Genomic DNA, 23,644 nt, shown 5'->3' with positions numbered 1-23,644 from the left:
GACAAAACTGGTTACTATGGCTCTATGCGATGATACAAAGCAATATATGCGCATATATAGCCATATTATTGCATAATAATTGAATTTTTAAAAGTCAATATTTTGAGCATTTTTCGAACAAAATCCCTGTACTATAGTACAGGGATTTTTCAAAAATGGCAAAACTTCGACCCTTTTATTTTTCAACAAAACTAAAAATTATGGCTCTATACGATGATACAAAGCAATATATGCGCATATATAGCCATATTATTGCATAATAATTGAATTTTTATAAGTCGATATTTTTTGAGCATTTTTCGAAAAAAATCCCTGTACTACAGTACAGGGATTTTTCAAAAATGGCAAAATTTTGACCCTTTTATTTTTCGACAAAACTGATAATTAAGGCTCTATACGATGATACAAAGCAATATATGCGCATATATAGCCATATTATTGCATAATAATTGAATTTTAAAAGTCAATGTTTTGAGCATTTTTCGAACGAAATCCCTGTACTATAGTACAGGGATTTTTCAAAAAATGGCAAAATTTCGACCATTTTATTTTTCGACAAAACTGGTAATTATGGCTCTATACGATGATACAAAGCAATATATGCGCATATATAGCCATATTATTGCATAATAATTGAATTTTAAAAAGTCGATATTTTGGGCATTTTCGAAAAAATCCCTGTACATAGTACAGGGATTTTTCAAAAAATGGCAAAATTTGGACCCTTTTATTTTTCGACAAAACTGGTTACTATAGCTCTATACGATGATACAAAGCAATATATGCGCATATATAGCCATATTATTGCATAATAATTGAATTTTAAAAGTCGATATTTTGGGCATTGTTCGATAAAATTCCTGTACAGGGATTTTTCCGAAAATGCCAAAATTTCGACCCCTTTTTATCTCCTAAAAAAAAACAGGTTAATATGGCTGTATAAGAATATACAAAGCAATATATGCGCATATATAGCCATATTATTGCATAATAATTGAATTAAAAAAACTGGTTAATATGGCTGTATAAGATTATACAAAGCAATATATGCGCATATATAGCTATATTATTGCATAATAATTGAATTTGAAAAAGACGATAATTATGGAATTTTTCCAAAAATGACAACATTTCGACCCTTTTATTTTTAGACAAAACTGGTTAATATGGCTCTATACGATGCTGTAAAGTAATATATGCGCATATAGCCACATTATTGCATAATAATTTAATTTTAAAACAGGGGATTTTTCCAAAAATGGCAAAATTTCGACCCTATTATTTTTCGACAAAACTAGTTACTATGGCTCTATACGATGATACAAAGCAATATATGCGCATATAGGCCTATTGCCATATTATTTATTGCATAATAATTGATTTTTAAAAATCGATATTTTGGGAATTTTTCGATAAAATCCATGTACTTAGTACACAAGGATTTTTCCAAAAACGTCAAAATTTCGACCCTATTATTTTTTGACAAAAGTAGTTACTATGGCTCTATACGATGATACAAAGCAATATATGCGCATATATTGCCATATTATTGCATAATTGAATTTTCAAATTCGATAATTTGGGCATTTTTCGAAAGAATCCCTGTACTATATTATTGTAAAGGGATTTATCCAAAAATGTCAAAATTTCGACCCTATAATTTTTAGACAAAACTAGTTACTATGGCTCTATACGATGCTACAAAGCAATAATCGATATTTTGGGAATTTTTCGAAAAAAGGCCCTGTACAGAGGAGCAGAGGAATTTTTTTCCAAAAATTGCCAAATTTCGACCTTTCTATTTTTTCGAAATAAGCTGGTTACTATAGCATAATTGACATGCGCAGAACACATTATTTGACTCTGCGCATGTTAATTATGATATCTTAACCAGTTGTGTCAAAAAATAAGAGCCGAAAATTTTTAGAAAATGTTCCTGTACAGGATTTTTTCAAAAAATTGCCAATTTTCGACCTTTCTATTTTTCGATATAACTGGCAAGAACTAGTGGAGAGGCCAAATACACAAAGGTCCTCTATAAAAAGTTTGGGGGAATGTTAATAGCAGGCAACCATCGTGAATGTATCCTTTGTGGGGTGAAAAAACGGTAGGGGTGGATGCCATCTTCAGTTTTGGGTTTTAAGGTCAGATTATGTGGTCAACAGGTCAAACAAGGTCAAAGTATAGGTTTTTATTTTTTGTTCACGGAAAATCATGTACATCAACAGATCTATCCAAAAAAAAAACTATTTTAGAAGATCAATTTATGTTTCATATTATAGTAATTATGAGATAAACCTTTTTATTTTACACATAAAGGCATAGGAAATGAACTACAAAAGTGTCATTTCTCAAAATGTTGTTTTCACATAATTTCACACAGTTTTATATTAAACTTTCCCCCAGTCTGTTGTTAATTTGTCATTTTTATGTTGTCCACCAGTTAGCGTTTCGATTTTTGTCAGAAAAATAGGTCAAGTATTATTTGTATGAAATGCCACTTGTGCCAATGATACAAGTTTTTGTTGAGGTTTGTGTTTCAAGAAATCTCGAAAGAGAAACCTGGTTATCGAGTCTTTATTTTCAAAAACTCTAACTATTGGACTTTATCAAGGTTGGAAGGAGTGGTAAATGGGTTCTCCTTCGTGAGGCCTTCACAACTATGCTATCTTGTCGGATGGTGATAACAGATAGGCCTATGAAACTCCTTAAGTAATCAGAACCAAATATTATTTAGATCCAAAATAGAATCATTGGTATAATATTTGTAACTGTAATTCAGTGATACTACTGCATGACATGGTCAGACAGATCACGAATCACACAGAATACACAACATTGTTTCGACATGACAGATGATGAAGAAGAGCTCACATTTAATGTAACAACTTATTGAAAGAAAGAAACAGAACCTCGTGACCCACAGAAAAAGCATTGCTCTAAACCTTTGAGGATTTCTATAAGGCTTGTTTCGATAAAGTATATAAAAACAAAATTTACAAAAAAAATCTGACATAAATCTGCTGACCAACAATTGGAATTGGTGAATATTATAGAGTATGATCATAGCCCAATTTTATTATCTTTAGCCAAATCTGCCTTGAAATACCCAGAGATGTTCCAGAAGAAAAGTTGAAAACTTGAGTTAAAGGATTCAGTAAACATGGCTGCCAAACATTTGGTGGTATGCAAGTATTTGTGCAAGTTACCTAAGATATTTCGTCATTTTGTTGTATTTGATCATATTACATTGGAAAGAGGGTTGATAAAAACAGTGACACGATTGAAACGGATAGTCCCAATGTACTAATTTGTACTTCCATGTGTTTGGAGCCACATTCATCAGTTTGGATGAGAACAAATGTCATCAGTTTTCAAGTTTTCAGATATTACAGAATAATGAATAGAGAGAGAACAGGTTACAAGAATGATATGAGCTGGTAACAGAGGGTGGATTTTCAGAATGCAAGGCCAACAAGGAGAAATTATATTCTTCTATATCAATCACAAAGAGGCTTATGCGCTTATACATGAAAGTTGATGTGTAAAAAAAAAAAAAAATTTCCGCTCATGATATTTAAAAAAAAATTGCCAAATGTTGACACTTCATTTTTATTTTTACTCTACAGCTCACTATGTCGGTCGGTAGGATGGTCGGTCGGTAAACGCTCAAATTTGAGCACGCGACTGCAGCCGGCCATGTATATGGCCTTGTTCAATATAACTGGTTACTATAAAGGGTTGAAAATTGGCCATTTTTGCGAAAATTTCCATGTAATACATGATTTAAAAAAAATTGACATACGCAGAACAGATTATTTGACTCTGGTACAGTAACCAGTTGTGTAAAAAAATAAGAGTCGAAAATAGGCAATTATTCGATAATTTTCCTGTTACTATAGTATATAGTTTAAAAAAAAATTTACTATAGCATAATTGACATGCGCAGAACCGATTATTTGACTCTGCGCATGTTAATTATGATATATTAACCAGTTATGCCAAAAAATAAAGAAGTTGAAAATTGGTCATTTGTCGAAAAATGTTCCTGTATAGAAAAATCTACTTATAAATATGTTTAAGGTAACATGCGCAGAACACATTTTGTGATTTTGCTCATGTCTTTCATGCTTTGTTGCATATTCATCATCTGCACTCAAAGAGCTCTGCCCTGTAATTAAACGGGAGCGTACCGTAAGACGGACACTACCATGGTATAACAAGAAAATTAATGAAGCTAGACGTCTTCGTCGTCGTCTTGAACGTCGCTGGAAAAAATCTAAAACGGAAGAAGATCGGCTCGCATTTGGAACCCATAAAGACCATGTAATTGAACTGATTACTTGCGCAAAAATGGAATACTTCACTAATAAATGTAGCAACGCAACAATGAAAGATATGTATGGTACTATAAATAGTCTCTTAAATAAAACAGGGAAAATCATTCCAAAAAGTACCACTTCTAACACACGGCTTGCTGATCAATTTTTGTCATTTTTTATTAACAAAATTGAAAAAAATTGAAATAATGTAATTAACCCTAGATCGAATGATGACGTAGACATAATTCCCCAAGCTGACGATCGCCCGATCATGTCCGAGTCTAAACACTTACATGTAATGAAGTTTTAAAGATTATTATGCATCTTTCAAATAAATCGTGTTCACTCGACTCTATACCGACATGGCTGCTAAAGGAAAATATGTCTACGTTATTACCCATAATTACTAATATTGTTATATATAATATATATTGTTATTGTTATATAAAAAAAAAGGATTTTATACAAAGTTATTGCTTCTGTTTATAAATGTATTTACTCTGTTGTTCCTTTGTACATTTTTGATTTAATTAAGTTTATTAACCGTGACCAGCTTTCATTTAATTACAGGTGTCGACTTCGCTCCTCTAATGATCCCACCCGACTTTTCGTTCCAGGATCTAATCGGAGAGCTGGTGACAATGCTTTTTCTGTCGCCGCTCCGCGGATCTGGAACGCGCTACCTGTCGATTTGAGAGGAGCGAATTCGGCACCTCTATTTAAACGTCAACTTAAAACTTTTCTTTTAAATTAATTACTAAGTATTGTTAGGCGCTCTGTTCTTTGTAGGGCGCCATATAAAAACCTAAATAGAATAGAATAGAAAGGGTCGACGCAGCTTCCCTATTTAAGGATTTTTTGTCGAAAAATTACAAAATATCGACCTTTAAAAATATGCGGAAAACACATTGTGTGATTCTTTCGAAAATTCCCTACTGTATACTATAGCACTGTATATCGCCTGAAGAGCAAAATAAGATTATTTTGCTGACATACTAATAATAATATCATAACACAATTGTACTGTCTTCGGCGAGTTTCGGTTCCAACAACACATTTTCTTCTAAATATAGAATGTTGTCTTTGAAAAAAAAACCAATATCTCTTTTGACAAACAACTCTGTATATATATATATATATTTTTCGGATAAGACAATCAATTAATTGTCTAACCAAAAACGTCATTTATCTCATATACTGTAATATTTGTGGCAAACAGTACGTCGGAGAAACAAAAAACACTCTCCGTATGAGAATGACACAACATAGATCAGCTATCAAAACAATAAAGCTTGATCAACATGTAGCCGAACATTTTAATTCAGCTGGTCACTCGATTGCAAATTTCAGAGTTATTGCAATAGACCACGATGTCAAATGGAACGACAAAACTCGCAAAGACAAAGAAAACCACTGGGAATTACTACTTAAAACCACAAAACCTTTTGGACTTAACATTAGGAACATACTCCCAGATCGGTAAAATTATTTCATTGACTACCAACATTTAAGTTTCAATATTAACCACCATTTTAGCTTTTTTTAGTTCCATTCCAAAATTGTTTATATCTCTACCAAGCTACCTTCTTTGTTTTCTACTCTTATTCAGTCTCCACCCACTATTCAACACGCTGTTTCTATTGTTATATTTCTTTTATTCTTGTCCACCCAGGCAGCACTTGCCAACTCATATGCTATGACTTTATCTAAATTCCCTCACTTGCACTGATGAAGGGCTAGTGTTGCCCGAAAGCTCTGCTAACTTTTCTGGCTGTTTACTTTATCGTTTTGATTTAGCTTTTCGCTTTTATTTTGTATCTCCATTGAGATCCAATATATATATAAATCCAAAGGCAAATTACTGAAAAAAATGACAATGCTGTGGGTATCAGTGGCTGGATCTCAATGGAGATACAAAATAAAAGCGAAAAGCTAAATCAAAACGAGAAGTAAAACAGCCAGAAAAGTTATATATATATATATATATAAATGACCACCAAGATTTATAAATACTCCAATAACATTCTAATCGTATATTTCTTGTAGTAATGTGCTATCTGTTTCAGAATAATTCATCTGAAAACAAACCTTTTCTATAATATTGTCGACTTATCTCGAGCCTTACCCTATTATAGAAAAATAAGTCATTGCTCATTCTACTGATATATATGTTTTATAATAGTTACATGACTCGCATATGGAGAATTTAAGTGGATAAACACTAAATGTAGTTAATAAGTAAACGATGCTTTAGACTGTTGTCTATTGTGTTTAAAGGTGATACGTTTTCATAATCTCTCTCTTGGCTTCTTCCCATGTAATTCTCTTCCATCCTCTAGGAATATCAGCCTTATTAACATTATAGTATTTAGCAAGTTCACTGTTGTAAGTTGCCATAAACCATTTCCAGAAAAGTTCTGCTTTTCCTTCTAATGGTTCAATTTTCCAGGACTTGTAATAATCGTTAACACTTCTATAATCTGAGTATTTATATAATTTACCAAAAGTATCTTCATTTCTAAATCCATTATCCTGCCTCATTGATGTTGTACAAACCGTTGTACTGAGTTTCTTAGATTTAGCGTATACATATCCCGCCACCCCCTTAGGTCTGTGGAGTTCTGTTCGATGGCTAGCATGTGTGTTGTTAGTATGAAGGTCACAAAGTCCTTTGCAAAATGGACATAACTCACGGCAAGCTAAAAGATCGGATGTAAAGAAAACAAAACAGTCATATTTTATTTTCTCAAAAATGCTAATATCATCATAAACTGTAATTATGCTGTCTTCGATGAGCTTCAGTTCCAACAACAAATTTTCTTTGAGATCTCCCAAATCTAGAATTCCATCTTCGTTAACCCCAATGTTTCTTTTTACACTTAAGTCCGCATAAATCCTTTCAATTAAAGATGGCCACCAAGTCTTCATTGTGCTTGTTCCTTTCTGACATAAAGCACTAATAGTTTGCTTCACTTCCATGAATATTTTACGAACATTCTGACTGTATATTTCTTGCAGTAATGTCTTACCTGCAATGTTTGTCCGGAAACAAAATTTCTCAATATTTCTATGGATGAAGTATTCAATAGAGCGTATGGGATCCGACAAATAATGTACACAGCTTTTAAAATGATGTTTCTCTGCCATTGCAATCAGCAAATACGCATGAACAGACATCTTATTAGTAAATAGTTTACTTGAAGAGTTCCTCAAATGATCAATTACACCAATTGCACATTTGTTTGGGAGAGAAACTACAACCGCGCTTTTAATCTCTCGGGATATTACCGATGCCATCTTAACACTTATTTGAATCTCTCTGCATTCATCTCTAAACATATGCCATAACCTGTCCTTTTGAAGTGTCATGTATATTTTCAGATCGTGTTCACCTCTATACTGCTCTTGCATTTCTCGTAAAACGGATACAAACCACTTGAAATTACAGATAGCCAGGCGAATTTTTCCTTTCAACGTAAAGTGAATCTTGTCATTTAATTTCACCTCTCCAATTTCACTTAGTATTGAAGAAAAAAGATAAATTCCTAGTTGTTTAGTGTAGTTACTTCCTTCAGATTTGTGAACTCTGATTTGTTTCATATACTTTTCTCGAATTCCACGTAGGCTCGAATTTGCTTCAGCCAAGTAAGATCGATTATCCAGACGTAGTTTTAATAATCTTTCATCAAACAAAACGTCTTGTTCTTGTACATCAATTTGAGAGAGGTCGGAAAGCAAAACACGAGCAACTTCATCTCGATCGCTTATTAAGCTGGACTCTACAACGATTCTTTCAAAAGACTCTTCAACATTTATGTAATCTTCACCACCGGGTATGGTGGATATCCACTTATTCCAATTCTCAGTAAACTTACATTCAAGATTTTCGTCCGATAGGAGTTTTATTCTATGATCTTCAGCCAATTGTTTAGCTTTTTGAAACACTTCTTCTTCATGCATGTTAATTCTGGCGTCAATTTCAGCTCTTCCAATAATTTTGTTTTTAACTGATGTAAATCCTTCATTCAATTCTTTTTTAATTTCCTTACAAAGATCATCAAGTTGTAGTTCCATTTGAGCTTTCCATTGACAAGCAATGGTTTCTTTATCAAAATAGCCATTCATGCTAGATTTAAAAGTACCGATGTCTTGCTGTAATTGTTTTAAATAACGGTCGAAGATATCTTTCCCATTATTTGCTATTTCTACAGCTGTTAGCTGTTTACATTCATTTCGAAGCTGGTAACTGTATATCATTGCATTTCTTCTGAATGTACGAGAATGCTTCACATATTCTGTATTCAAAGCATTAAAGGCCTGTATTTCGAAAGAATTTTTGAAGCTGAATACAACATTTTGGCATAAGATGGCGTTCCAAAGATCTGTAAGCATTATTGCGAATCCATCTATACTTCTTGGTTTGGAATTTTGCATGGTTTCTATGACCCGCTTCTTTGTTTGAAGAATGATTTCGCTGTAACCAGGATTAGGGGGCGCCATCGGTGGATCACCTTGCCACATGTTGGGAACGTACACTATATCTTTGTTTTCCTCAAATCGTATGACATCGGAAAATGATCGATATTTTTCACTGCAATGTTCTTCGGCCGCAGCAATTTTTGTAATTTTGTCCAACATTTCTCGCATGCTTCTTTTCTGTGTTGTATTCAAATCTGATGCTGCTACATCAGTAACGTTTTGATGAACAAATAAGCAACTGGGATTGACATTGACATTTTCCATTTTTATAAATGCATGTACAGCAATTTGAAGTGTGTCTTGCATATCTGTAGGGTTTTCTCCCATAATATTTATAAGGGTAAGATCACCTAAACCAACAACAAATGTAGCTATCTCGTTGTCACGACTGTAGCTATGTTGAATGTTAACGAATTCGGGAGACCGTAAACCCTCCGTGTCAACCACCAGAATGTAGTCACATTTCGTTTCTTCTTTTAATCCTGAATCTAACGGCATCATCTGGGCGAAGATACCTTTTGTACACCTGCCAGCGCTGACAGCAAATTGTAAACCAAACATAGTATTTAACATAGTAGATTTTCCACTGCTTTGAATGCCTAAAACAGATAGCACAAACAAATGTTTATTTCCAACTTGGTATTGAAGAGACTTAAATACGGCTCTAATCCAAGTTAGTGGCACATGTGATGCGTCACCATCCATTAGCTCAATGGGATATCCTTGTAGTAACATTTCGGCAGCTATTACTGCTAAGTCGGAATCATCTACTTCTTGAAGTTTCAAATCGGATGCCATTTCGTAATTCTGGCCGATTTCTCTAAAGAAATGTTCTAATCCCAATGACTCACGTGACAGCTTTTGCTCTAGGTCATCAAGTTGGTCTTTCATTGATTTTAATGATTCTTTTGTCCTTTCTGGTTCATTTTTCGGTGCATCACATAACCTATTCCACTTGTCAATGTACTCTCTTCGTATTGGCTCTAGTTTGTCGATGCTATATCGATCGGTCATTACCTTAATAAACACATAGAAATATTTTCTTTTTATAAGCGAATTCTTAAACGACGCTCTAAACAACTTATAAGCACACTTATTTCGTTGGTGTTTATTTATGTGTAGCTGTTTTTGTCGTAGATCTATTATCTCTGTCTTTATTTTATCAACGTAATCTTCAATTTGCATGTTTCCTTTTCTTAGTAGCCGATGCTGTTCTTTAATATTCTCTCCGATGCTTACTGCAATCAATTGCAAAGGTAGCTCATGTTCTTTCCCATTTAGATATACACGCTTTAGCAACATGTTTACGCTCTGTTTTGCTTCCAAACAGTCTGGCAAATCTTCATCAACGTGGAAGTTCATCTTTCGTGCTACTTCGCTGCACAACTCGATACTTCTATTTGGTACGACATTCCGATTAACTCCTTCAAAGCCTAAGTGAATGAACCTCAATATGTCTTCGCTTATTTTGAACTGGTTCTTTTTTGACGCATTAACATATGCTATTTGTTTTGTACCCCGTGTATTAAATGACTTCTCAATTTTAAGAATCAATTCTTTGAATGTTTCTCCAGGATTTCCATCCAAGACGAAAATCACGTGACCTTTTTGTCTGTACAATGTTTCTAGTAATTCTGCATCATGCTCCTTAAAATCACCAGATGACACAAATGCAATGGTGACTAGTGATATTTTAGACAAAAATTGTGTCTGAGATCGGGAATCTGATGAATTTCCTCGCAAATTTATAAAAGTGAGTGCTTCTGAAAAAGCATGAGTACTTTTCTGGTTTGGTAGGTACCATGTCATTTCTAATAGTCCATCTGATATTTTTCTTTGCAAATGACCTCCCTTACATTCCGAATGGAAGAAAATGTCATGTCTCTGCTCATTAATGACACAATTGATAATTTTAGATTTGGATATTTGAGGTCTACCTATGCGAAGAGCAGACACAATAGGACATCCGTGAGCGGACATGAACTTTTCACAAGAAAACCCTGAACTTATTTTCCACTTCTTTCTAATTGTGTTTATCCCCCAGACAATCATCTCCCATTGTATGTCAGTTACGTCCTTAAATGGTACCAGTAACGGAATAGCCAACTGACAAGTGGACAATTTTTCAATTAAGGTTTGCCTTAAGAAATCGTCACAGCACAAGAAAGTAGCCACTAGTGCATCTAGTGGACTTACTTCGTCACAATGATCTACGTCTTCTGAATAGTCTTGTAGAAAAGAAGACATTGAAAATGCAGCAGCACTAGAAAGTGATTGATTTTGATCTAAATCATAGCATCTTCCCTCATACTTGCACATTAGCAGATTTTGTAAAATATACCAGGGTATTTTGCCAGGATCGCTGAGTTCATCTGGTGTAATCACATTTTTAGAAACTACAAGTGCTTCATCCCGAGTTAGTTTTTTAGGATAGTAGTCCTGTAGTTGAAGATGTTCAACAACTTGCTGGTGTTTGTCAAATGTATTCGCCATCTCAATCAATTAGTTTCGATTGTTAGACAATATTTATGCTCATCAATCTAATAATCAAATCAAAAATTAAATAATCGATAGTGCTTTTGTGCATCTAATGTTTTAGAGCAAAAAATTGTAAAATCTAAATATAAACTTACCGAAATGTTGTAAAGAAAGCAACTTGTTCTTCAGTAAAAATATATTGAAACATCATTATCATCACTGGATTTCATCTGAAATAGCAAGAATAAGACTAAATTATTTCAATATTATACAGAAATTGTATTTAATAGATCCGATACAGACTGTCCCGTCTGCATTTTTTTGACAAGGTGTAAAAGGCAAAACCATGAGGGATGAATTAATAAATTACAAGAGGCACTATATGTCGGTATGCACGTACAACTACAAATGGATTTCAGCAAGTTTGTTGACTGAATGAAAAGTGTTGTGGGTACGTAAGCTATTTTGTGATGCTTACATAGAAAATGAGTATTACCATGCATTATTCATTGTTTCTACATTAACACTTCAGGAAAAATATGTCCTTTGGCTCTAAATAAAAATAAAACAAACAATTGTGGTTCTGTTCTAGTTATATATAGTTCTGCTATGTGATTAAAAACTTCCACAACATTACAATACGATGGAAGAAAAAAAACATCCATATTCTTGATTTAATATTGTTTACATGTTTGCATTGCGAATAAGCACTAGTAAAGTTAGGTTTGCGGCACACTGTTTTTTCAACAACAAAAATATTAACGTATGGTTGAAAATGTGTCTACTCTACGGCTATAATTACTTCTTCTGGAGTGATGCTACGCAAGTAAAGTGGAGTTTAATGTATGGTATTACAGTCTAAACCCGATTTCCCCTTCAGCATACAGGATTTGGATAATGAAAACATGCAGGATAATAACAAAAGCCAATCTAGGATCTTTATATCCAGGTATACATTATCAAAACAAACCTTAAATAACACGACAAACAAAAGCAGTCAAGGGCTGAAACCGTAGTCTGTCAACATTACTTTTAACAACACATTTAAAACATTGACACAGAAGACGATATATTAAATCGCTCAGATTTACCAAAAGGTATCAAAGTAAAGGGTGGGATTGCTTGCATGCATAGGTACATGTGACGAAATACATCAGAAACAGTTTCAGAAAACTTGCTTACCGAAAGATTTCACATAGAACAACATGGCATGTCTGTATATATTTTTGCTTATTACTTGTTACTTATTATTGTGTTGTATATATGATAACTGTAGTGATACTATTGGTGATTAGGTGTTTAATCTTCAATATTATAAAGTAAAAGAAACGTTGAATGTTAATATGCAAAAATAAACAAATAAATGTTACTATGTCAACATAATACTAACTATATATGTAAAAGAAAATGCCAAAATTAAATATTTAAAATATATACTATGAAACATACCAAAGAAGCAGTTAATTTAAATTATTAGGAGAAACTGACATATTATACAAAGATATTAAATGATAAGTTAACATTATTGTTGTTAATTCAAATGTTGTTTAATAGAAAACAAGGCCAACAGCCATAAGTCGCGTGCTCTCAGAAAAGCGATAAAACGCATAGTGATACCGGCCCGACAGACAGACCGACAGACCGACCGACATAGTGAACTATTGAGTAAAAAAATGTTAGAAGTCAAAATTGGATACATGTTATATACTGTATAACTATACAATAATACTGTTACTGATAATAATAACATTAACATATTACATACTTATATAACTATAGCATCTACAACAGAGGTCAAAATATAATATATGTAATGTATAATTATGTACTGTATGAAATGAGAACAGAAGGGTGAATTGGATACCCACAAAGGAAAATAAATATGATGGTAGGCCTAATGTTGACGGATATGAATGAATGAATGAATAAAAAATAATATCTTTTTGCCAGTTCTTACAATACTGATTTAATTTTGGCCCGATAATTATAATAATCGAAACAAAACTTTCCTTACATTGTATGGAAGCCCCAGTTACACTTTAATTAAATACCATCGACTCATACACCTCGTAGGCCTATACTATATAAGTATATTTTCATATATACCCAAAGGCTAATTTTCGATTGAAACATACGTAAATAACAGTTCCTACAAATTATATAACTACACAATACATAAAATCCTACGGACCTTTAATTTCTGTTGAAAACGTCATCTAGAACATCCTGTTCTACATGGGACGAATACCAATTATGTTACATACAGTACAGACTCAACTTCTTAAAAAAGAAATTAAACCAGTGGTTAATTTGCCGTAAATTGTACAAACAAAGATTACAATACGTGTATGGTACCTGATTATCAACACATCGTGTTGTATGTGAATAAAATATAAAGTATTATAACAGAATTGTAACGTAAATTTAGCTTCCGCATTCAGTCCATTATTACGAAGCAGTTTCAAATAAAATATTTCAGATTTAAAAATTATATCCAGAAATGTAATAAATACGTTTGATAGGCACCCTAGTTAACTATGATAATAATCATAATAGGAAGAAGCGTGCTAACCAACCACCCACTCACTCCTTACGCATGTCGTATTGTCATTTTTATTCAGAATCTTAAAGTTAAGTAAAGTTCTTTCATAATTTTGTTTGTCTTACCTTTTCAGTATCAGTGTTTAAAACTCCTTGTTGAATGAACTTCGAATAAATAGTTAACGCTTGATATTGGAATTTCCAATAGTTCACAAATAATATTGACGTTGACGTATTGCTTTGTTGTCGTATGTGAAGGTATGCATGTTATTGTGTCACTGAAATCAGTTCCGCGTGAAATTATTATAATCTTAATTGTTGACGCACATTGACATATCGGGTAGATTTTAAAAAGGACACACAGTGTGCTTTTTTGTTGTAACAAGGGTATTGAATTGAATTGAAATATATATTTATACTGGGTAACCTCTTCAGTCAAAGACTGGTCTCCCAGAGGGCCCAGGTAGGCCTGTATGTATGTACGACCAAAACGAAAAAATATCGTTAAAAAAAAAACAACTAAAATAATACATATAGAATTAATTCATCTAGGCCTATTGACAATTATAATGTATTTTTTTTTCTTTTGTGGTTAACCACCACCTTTATTCATTCAATGTTTCATAAACAACAATTACAGAATCTCTAAGCATTTTCTACATTTTTTCGTTATTTTCTTATTTTTATCCTCTTTAATATTAATAATAATTTAAATATTTTAACCTATACGTAGTACCCAATGTTTTCTTAATGTATATATTTGTTTTGTCTAATACACATTTACAGATTTAGTTACTTATATAAAAAAAAAATCCATGCAAACGCAGCTGGAGCTGAAAGATTTATTTTGCATTATGTGGAGGCGGACACAACTACTAAATACATAGACTGGATAACTTTAGATGATCATAACATACTTATTATTAATGTATATTATTATATATCGTTTCAAACAATTGATTGAACAAACATTCATTCACAGACCTTAAAGGCTGCTATCATAGAACTAAGAAGTTCAAAAATGGAAATGGTGATCCGCGATGACGTCACCATGACGTGTAGAATGGAACAAATCTTCCTTTGTGCTTATATAAAGTTAAGTTAAAAAAATGGTATTTACACACAAAAAAACATACAAAATAGCAGTAAGTAAGCAAGCACTAATGAACACATTTAATAAAGCGGCGGAACTGCCATAGTCAAGCTAGGATACTTTGAAGGAAAAAAAAATCAATCAAAAACTGGCCCTATGCTCTAGATCGATTTTTCTCTAAGATCCAATGATTGGAGTTAATTTTAAAATAATTAACTTTGAAACCTGTGTTTGAATTTATAAATACACAAGAAATCTAGCTTTACAATAATATTAAGAACGGTTTATTACAGTAAAATTAGTTCCTCAATAGTTTTTCTACATAACTAAATTGTTTGTTCGTACTACCTCCTTTTTTAACCGACACTCGTTTGCAAATTCAATATTAGGGAGATATCGCACCATTATGAATACGATAACAATGTTTTAATAAGACAGTATAAACACTCTTTTTCGCAGTAGGCTTGTTTTATTGATCGTGACTAAAACCCAGACACAAAACCGGGATTGAGCCCTATTGAAGGTTTTTATCATTTTACAAAATGATAAAAGCGTTGTCGGACTATAAAAGCGGACATTTTGATTTGAAGTTTAAAATACTAAGAAAGTACCTGCATACCTCCCTCCCTGCTGCAACAAGTAAAATATAAAAAATATAACGTAAGCAATATAAAGTAACAAGCAGCCACATATATGCTAATAGAATGTAAATTATTATGTTCTCAAAATGAAACTTTGTTTGTACATTACAAGTGACAAATAATGTGAAGTCGCATCTCAGGTAACTGTTTAATACACAATTATACGTCATCCAAATAGTTGACACTGCTCTGATTTAAAGGTTATACGTCTTCATCACTTTTGCTTTTGCCTTTTTCCATGTAATTCTCTTCCATCCTCTAGGAATATCAGCCTTTTTAGCATTATAGTATTCAGCAAGTTCACTGTTGTAAGTTGCCATAAACCATTTCCAGAAAAGTTCTGCTTTTCCTTCTACGGGTTCAATTTTCCACGACTTGTAATAGTCGTTCACACTTCTATAGTCTGAATATTTATGCCATTTTCCACCAGTATTGTCATTGTTAAACTCATCACCATGCCTCATTAATGTTGTACATACGTTAGTACCGAGTTTTTTTGTTTTAGCGTATACATATCCTGCTATTCCCATAGGTCTGTGAAGTTCTGTTCGATGACTATCATATGGATTGTTAGTATGAAGATCACAAAGTCCTTTGCAAAATGGACATAACTCACGACAAGCTAAAAGATCAGATGTAAAGAATACAAAACATTCATTTTTTATTTTATCAAAAGTGCTAATATCATAACCTGTGATTATGCTGTCTTCGACGTGCTTCAATTCAAAAAATAAATTGTCTTTGAGCTCTTCCAAATCCATAATTCTATCTTCGTCAAACATCTCAATGTCTCTTTTGACACGCAAGTCTTTATTTATCCTTTTAGTTAAAGATGACCACCAATACTTCATTGTGCTTGTTCCTTTCTGACACAAATCACTGATAGTTTGTTAGTTTTGTTCAGCAAATATTTCACGAACATTGTGATTATATACTGCTTGCAGTAACGTGTTACCCGTGTTATTGGTTTGGAAACAAGCTTTCTTGATAAGTTCTCGAATGAAGTGTTCAATAGAGTGTATGGGATCCGACAAATACTGGACAAAGCTTTTAAAATTATGTTTCTCTGCCATTACAATCAGTAAAGACGCATGAAGAGACATCTTATTAGTAAACAGTTTACTCTTTCTCAAATAGTCGATTACCTCTATTGCACATTTGTTCGGGAGAGAAACTTCAACCGCACTTTTAATCTCTCGGGATATTACCGATGCCATCTTAACGCTTATTTGAAGCTCTCTACATTCATCTCTAAACATATGCCATAACCTGTCCCTTTGAAGTGTTATGTATATTTTCAGGTCGTGTTCACCTCTATACTTGTCTTGCATTTCTTGTAAAATGGCTAAAAACCACTTGAAATTACAGATAGCAAGTCGAATCCTTCCTTTCAACGTAAAGTGAATTTTGTCATCTATTTTCACCGCTCCAATTTCACTTAGTAAAGAAGAAAAAAGATCCATTCCTAGCTGTTTAGTGTAGTTACTTCCTTCAGATATGTGACCTCTGATTGTTTTACTAAACTTGTCGCGGATTTTATGTAGGCTCGAATTTGCTTCAGCCAAGTAAGATCGCTTATCCAGACGAAATGTTAAAAATCTTTGATCAAACAAAACGTTAAAATGTAAGTCCTTTTCTTGAACTTCAATTTGAGAAAGATCAGAAAGCAATACACGAGAAACTTCATCTCGATCACGCTTTAAATTTGACTCTACAACGATTCTTTCAAAAGACTCTACTACATCGATGTTATCTTCACCACCGGGTATGTCGGATATCCACTTATTCCAATTCTTAGTAAACTCACATTTAAGATTTGCGTCAGATAGGTTTTTAATTCTATGATCTTCAGCCAATTGTTTAGATTTTTGAAAAATTTCTTTTTCATACATGTTAAATCTGGCATCGATTTCAGCTCTTCCAATGATTTTATTTTTAACTGATGTAATTCCGTCATTCAATTCTTTTGTAGTCTCCTTACAAAGATCATCAAGTTGTAGTTCCATTTTGGCTTTCCATTGACAAGCGATGGTTTCTTCATCAAAATAGCCATTCATGCTAGATTTAAAAGTAACGATGTCTTGTTCTAATTTCTTCCAATAACGGTCGAAGATATCTTTTCCATTGTGTTCCATTTCTTCAACTGTTATTTGCCTACATTCATTTCGAAGCTGGTGATTGTATATCATTGCGTTTCTTCTAAATACACGAGATTGCCTCAGATATTCTGTATTCAAAGCATTAAAGGCCTGTATTTCGAAAGAATTTTTGAAGCTGAATACAAAATGTTGGCATAAAATTGCGTTCCAAAGATCTGTAAGCATTATTGCGAATCCATCTATACTTCTTGGTTTGGAATTTCGCATGCATTCTACGACCCGTTGTTTTACTTGAAGAATGCTGTTGCTGTAACCAGGATTAGGTGGCGCCATCGGTGGATCACCTTGCCACAGGCTGGGAACGTACACTATGTCTTTGTTTTCTTCAAAATGTATGACATCGGAAAACGATTGATATTTTTCACTGCAATTTTCTTCGGCCGCAGCAATTTTTGTAATTTTATCCAACATTTCTAGCATGCTCCTTTTTTGTGTTGTATTCAAATCTGATGCTGCTACGTCAGTAACGTTTTGATGCAGAAATATGCAGCTAGGGTTGACATTAACATTTTCCATTTTTATAAATGCATGAACAGCAATTTGAAGTGTGTCTTGCATGTCTGTAGGGTTCTCTCCCATAATATTTAATATGGTAAGATTACCTAAACCAACAACAAATGTAGCTAGCTCGTTGTCATGACTGTAACTATGTCGAGAGCTGGCGAATTCAGGAGATCGCAAACCCTCGGTGTCAACCACCAAAAGGTAGTCACACTTGGTTTCTTCGTTTAATCCTGAATCCAAAGGCATCATTTGGGCAAAGACTCCTTTAGTACACCTGCCAGCGCTGACAGCAAAGTGTAAACCAAACATGGTATTTAACATGGTGGATTTTCCACTGCTTTGAATGCCTAATACAGACAGTACAAAGAGTTTCTTATTGCCAACTTGGTATTTAAGAGATCTGAAAACGGCTTTGATCCAAGTAAGCGGCACATGGGATGCATCACCATTCATTAGCTCAATTGGATAACCATGTAGTAACATTTCTGCAGTAACTACTGCTAAATCGGAATTATCTGTTTGGAGTTTTAAGTCTGATGACATTTCGTAATTCTGTCCGATTTCTCTGTTGAAATGTTCTAATCCTAATGATTCACGTGACAGCTTCTGCTCTAGGTCATTAAGTTTGTCTTTCATTGATTGTAATGATGCTTTCGTCATTTCTGGTTTACATTTCGTTGCGTTACATAACCTGTTCCACTTTTCGATGTACTCAATTCGTATTGGATGCAGTTTGTCGATGCTATATCGGTCGGACATTAACTTAATAAACCCAAAGAAATATTTCCTTTTTACAAGTGAGTTCTTAAAAGACGCTCTAAACAACTTATACGTACACTTCTTAAGTTGGTGTTGGTTTATTTCGAACTGTTTTTGTCGTAGCTCTATCATCTCTGACTTTATTTTGTCAACATAATCTTCAATTTCCATGTTTCCTTTTCTTAGTAGCCGATGCTGTTCTTTAATATTCTCTCCGACGCTTACTGCAATCAATTGCAAAGGTAGCTCATGTTCTTTCCCATTTAGATATACATGCTTTAGCAACATGTTTACGCTTTGTTTTGCTTCCACACAGTCTGGCAAATCTTCATCAACGTGGAAATTCATCTTGCGTGCTACTTCGCTGCACAACTCGATACTCCTATTCGGTACGACATTCCGATGAACTCCTTCGAAATATAAGTTAAGAAATTTCCATATTTCCCGACTTACTTTGAACTGGTTCTTGTTTGACGCATTAACACGTGCTATTTGTTTTGACTTCTCAATTTTAAGAATCGATTCTGTGAATGTTTGTCCAGGATTTCCATCTAAGACGAAAATAACAAGACCATTTTGCTCGTACAATGTTTTCAGTAACACTGCATCATGTTCTTTAAAATCATCAGATGACACAAATGCAATAGTGACCAGTGATATCTCAGACAAAAATTGTGTCTGAGATCGGAAATCTGATGAATTTCCTCGTAGATTTATAAACGTAAGTGCATCTGAAAAAGTATTCTTATTTGTCTCGTTTGGAAGGTACCATGTCATTTCTAATAATCCCTCTGACAGATTTCTTTGTAAATGACCTCCTTTGCATTCTGAATGAAAGAAAATATCATGTCTTTGCTCATTTATGATACAGTTGACAATTTTAGATTTTGACATTCGAGGTCTACCTATGCGAAGAGCAGACACAATAGGAAGTTCGTGAGCGGTCATAAACTTTTCACAAGAAAAACCTGAACTTATTTTCCACTTCTTTCTAATTGTAGCTGTGCCCCAGACAAGCATCTCCCATTGTTCGTCTTTAACTGGTATCAGTAACGGAATAGCCAACTGACAAATGGACAATTTTTCAATTAAGGTTTGCCTTAAGAAATTGTCACAGCACAAGAAAATAGCCACTAGTGCATCTAGTGGACTTACTTCGTTACAATGATCTACGTCTTCCGAATAGTCTTGTAGAAAAGAAGACATTGAAAATGCAGCAGCACTAGAAAGTGATTGATTTTGATCTAAATCATAGCATCTTCCCTCATATTTGCACATTAGCAGATTTTGTAAAATATACCAGGGTATTTTGCCAGGATCGCTGAGTTCATCTGGTGTAATCACACTTTTAGAAACTACAAGTACTTCTTCCCGAGTTAGTTTTTTAGGATAGTAGTCATGTAGTTGCAGATGTTCAACAACCTGCTGTTGTATGTCAATTTCAGTCGCCATCTCATTTAATTAGTTAAGCTTACGATATTATGACCATCGATCTAATAATCAAAATAAAACGAGTAAAATAGATCGGGATAAAACTACCATCAAGCACAATTTATAAACAAAGATATAAGTAAATACAAAACAAATAAAAGCAAATAAGATTTATCTTACTGAGGGTAACTTCACCTTGATCGAAGCGAAATTTTACCAAATCACCATATTCACTGAGTTTAATCTGAAATACAATTTTAAAGACAAACCAATTAAAGAATTTTGTTTTCCTATTAGGTTAAGGCAGAAACTATAGAGGGCGTGCATATATCATGAATATTCATGATGCATGCCTGAGCTCATGACGTCATACTTGCAAAACACACTGTTTTCTGATGCACGTTCGCAGTGCAGCCGGATTGGAGTTACTGTACTCTTTTTCTCTCGATGTTTTTTTTTTCAAGTTTTGTAAAAATTATAATGCATATATATATATATAACTTTAAAAACAATAAACCAGGTAATTTCTTGTCTTAAGTGTGCGTTTTATTAAGGTTAATTATGATAAAAAGAAAAAAAAAACAATGCACTACCAAAGTAGCTCGCGTCGAAAGTTAAAAAGAAAATAAGATAATTATTAGAACAAAGTAAACAAATATGTTGACGCCTATTAATTAAGTATTGTTTAGAAGACAAAACATTACTGTAGGCCTACTTGGTTTCAAAGAATCTCAACGACCAGGTTATAATAGTGCTGGCCCCCACAGGCCTACTGTACTATACTGCACACAAATATATATATAAGCATATATCTAATTACATTTTTAGAACTAAATCACGTAGGCCTATGTCACATTGATATGGTTCCATATGTTTTATTTCAATGGAGATAGACATATCGATTATGAACCTTGTTTGTTGAATATGTCACTGAGAACATACTATACTTTTACATACCGATCTAATTCCATTTAAAGGTTAACCCTTTGTCTTAAAGTGTACAAACTACAAAACCTATATTATAATATCAATACCCATAGTTATTTGTGACAGTAAATTAGGAATAGTACGACTAGTTTAACAAGAAATACTGCATACATACAGTACGGTAGGCCTATGTTACATACGTAACAAATTAATTATAAAAATGACTAGAATTATGTTCCAAATTTAAACGAGGAGGGCAACACAGTTTTTACAAAATATACAGTATTTGTTAGGTTTAAGTTTACTCGCTTCTATTTTTCGCGCCGCGGCTTTAGCCAGCTAAAACCCCAGAGGACATAATCAATAAGAAACTTTATCAACGCGAAAGCTATATATCTAAGGCTGACAGTTTTAATATTTTCCAAACTCGACTATTTGATAGGTCCAAGCCGCTGGACCCAAAAAACGTCTGGGAAAAGAGAGTCTATGAGGGCTCACGGTTGTACGATTTTGGATTCTCACCCTTTGATTGGTTGACGCGAATCAACAGTCTGCGGAAGAATTTCTCACATGTGCCGTTGTCTCTGAGGACTGCTATATGTCTTACTAAGGGCGCAATTATTTACTTAATTTGTGACTAAAAACGATTATTTTCGGCGATGTTTTGGACCCTATATTTCGAAAACTACAAGTCAGATTTTCATAATTCTATTTTAATATTGATACAAAATATTAACAGGCAATGTATGCTATTAACTTCTAATGTTGCATCGTTTTTCCTAGAGGTAGTAGGCCTATATACTAGTAGTATGTGTGTGGAATATGTACATATACTGTAGTTTAGTTTATGATTATATTTTTGTTTTGTACAGTATTGCCTTGTTGTAAAGGTAGGTGTTATTTTGTCACGTGAGATAACGTAACACAATACTGTATTGACTGTGTTTTCACAATCGAGGAGCTATATAACATCTGTATTTCAATAAACCAACTAGGGTTATTATAGTGATACCATGGAACTATTTATAGGTCCATAGTGGTTCTAAATGTTTTTGATATATGGCTAGGCAGCAGCTTCCAAATTTAAATTTTCAATTTAAATTATGGCCTGTGGTTACGTCACAGCCAATCACCTGGCCAAACGGAACTCCTTGATCTGGGACTGGCTGGGGTGGTACGTAACGACCAGTCGCAGCTCCGGTTCATTTTGAAAGAGAGGCAGATCGCTTGTGTGGGATTAAAAAAAAAGAACCATATCTGTGGCATATGAATTTGCTGCTACGCAGCAATAAGAATGCACTATTTTATTAACCACATCTTACAAAACAGATTTAATGTGAATATACTTTTTTAGATTTTCCTGTCTACCGGCATAAAGCTCAGCTCTTTATCACATGACAGATCCATTGCATTTTTTTCGTACGTTAAACTCTGCACACTATCAAACTGTATGTGGCAAAACAATGTGATGCGCCATATGGACATGATGTCATATCACTACCACATTTAAGCATACCACTACCATATTTGGGCACATCACACTTTTTTGTCAAACTAGTTTGATAACGTAAACAGGGCTTAAATTGCAATTGATTTTTCGTACTCGCCGAACGACTACTACCAAAACTGAGTCGAGGAAGGGAATTGATGACGAATTCTGTACTTTCGGTGCTTTTATAGCTTACTGTTAAATATTAAAAAAAAAACATTACATTACACTTTACTTTAGAGCGGTTATATCCTATTTATTCAACGAGAACTCTTCCAGGCTAAAACCACGTAAACATCAAAGTGATAATCATTGAAACAATGATAAGAATATGAATATCTACAAATCACGTACATACACACATATTATACGAACCTTTATGTTGAACCGGGAATGTCCTATTGGTACTGCAGAAAAGGCACATCTAATATTTTACTTGATACTTTACTTAACATTTATATACTGTACATACCCTACAGGAAATATTTTATAAAGAGACTACAATACTTTATTAGAATATCAATGTACTGAGTTACAAAAGAAGTTTTGAGTAAACCTAATTCCGCATATAGTACTGTAAGGTATAAAGAATATTTAATACGATAGGGAATTAGCTAATGGGTAAAAGCTAAGAATTTCACTTAAGAAATATAATGCAATCTCCTCCTGTCATAAGCACAAACCGACCGATGGTCAGCTTTGTCAAATTTTTATTTTTTTAAAATCTTGCATTTTATTAATACGGTGATTGTATTTTACAACAAAAAAACTTTTTGACATACTATATATATATAAATAGCTCAGGCTTAATATAGGAATTT

At 33.5% G+C, this 23,644-nt stretch overlaps 2 protein-coding genes across 3 annotated transcripts; both read right to left on the bottom strand.

The window, feature by feature from the left end:
* Window positions 1–5,450: 5,450 nt before the first annotated feature.
* LOC144836855 (interferon-induced very large GTPase 1-like) lies at window positions 5,451–14,175 on the bottom strand. 2 transcript variants are annotated; one of them, XM_078691744.1, is made up of 3 exons: window positions 13,471–14,175; window positions 11,435–11,509; window positions 5,451–11,341 (listed from the first exon to the last, which is right to left on the bottom strand). In XM_078691744.1, exon 3 carries the CDS (start codon window positions 11,292–11,294, stop codon window positions 6,594–6,596), a length of 4,701 nt encoding a protein of 1,566 aa, XP_078547870.1. In that variant the 5' UTR covers window positions 11,295–11,341; window positions 11,435–11,509; window positions 13,471–14,175; the 3' UTR covers window positions 5,451–6,593. The 2 variants fall into 2 exon arrangements, with proteins under 2 accessions (XP_078547870.1, XP_078547869.1); XM_078691743.1 differs by lacking the exon at window positions 13,471–14,175 and adding an exon at window positions 11,776–11,823.
* A 2,267-nt stretch (window positions 14,176–16,442) lies between these two features.
* LOC144836858 (interferon-induced very large GTPase 1-like) lies at window positions 16,443–20,650 on the bottom strand. The gene is made up of 2 exons (XM_078691750.1): window positions 20,588–20,650; window positions 16,443–20,469 (listed from the first exon to the last, which is right to left on the bottom strand). Exon 2 carries the CDS (start codon window positions 20,426–20,428, stop codon window positions 16,445–16,447), a length of 3,984 nt encoding a protein of 1,327 aa, XP_078547876.1. The 5' UTR covers window positions 20,429–20,469; window positions 20,588–20,650; the 3' UTR covers window positions 16,443–16,444.
* Between the last annotated feature and the right edge of the window lie 2,994 nt (window positions 20,651–23,644).

This window comes from Antedon bifida, chromosome 3, assembly GCF_963402885.1.
Source record: "Antedon bifida chromosome 3, ecAntBifi1.1, whole genome shotgun sequence".
In the NCBI taxonomy this organism is placed as follows: domain Eukaryota; kingdom Metazoa; phylum Echinodermata; class Crinoidea; order Comatulida; family Antedonidae; genus Antedon; species Antedon bifida.
This window is presented reverse-complemented; position numbering and strand designations above follow the sequence as displayed.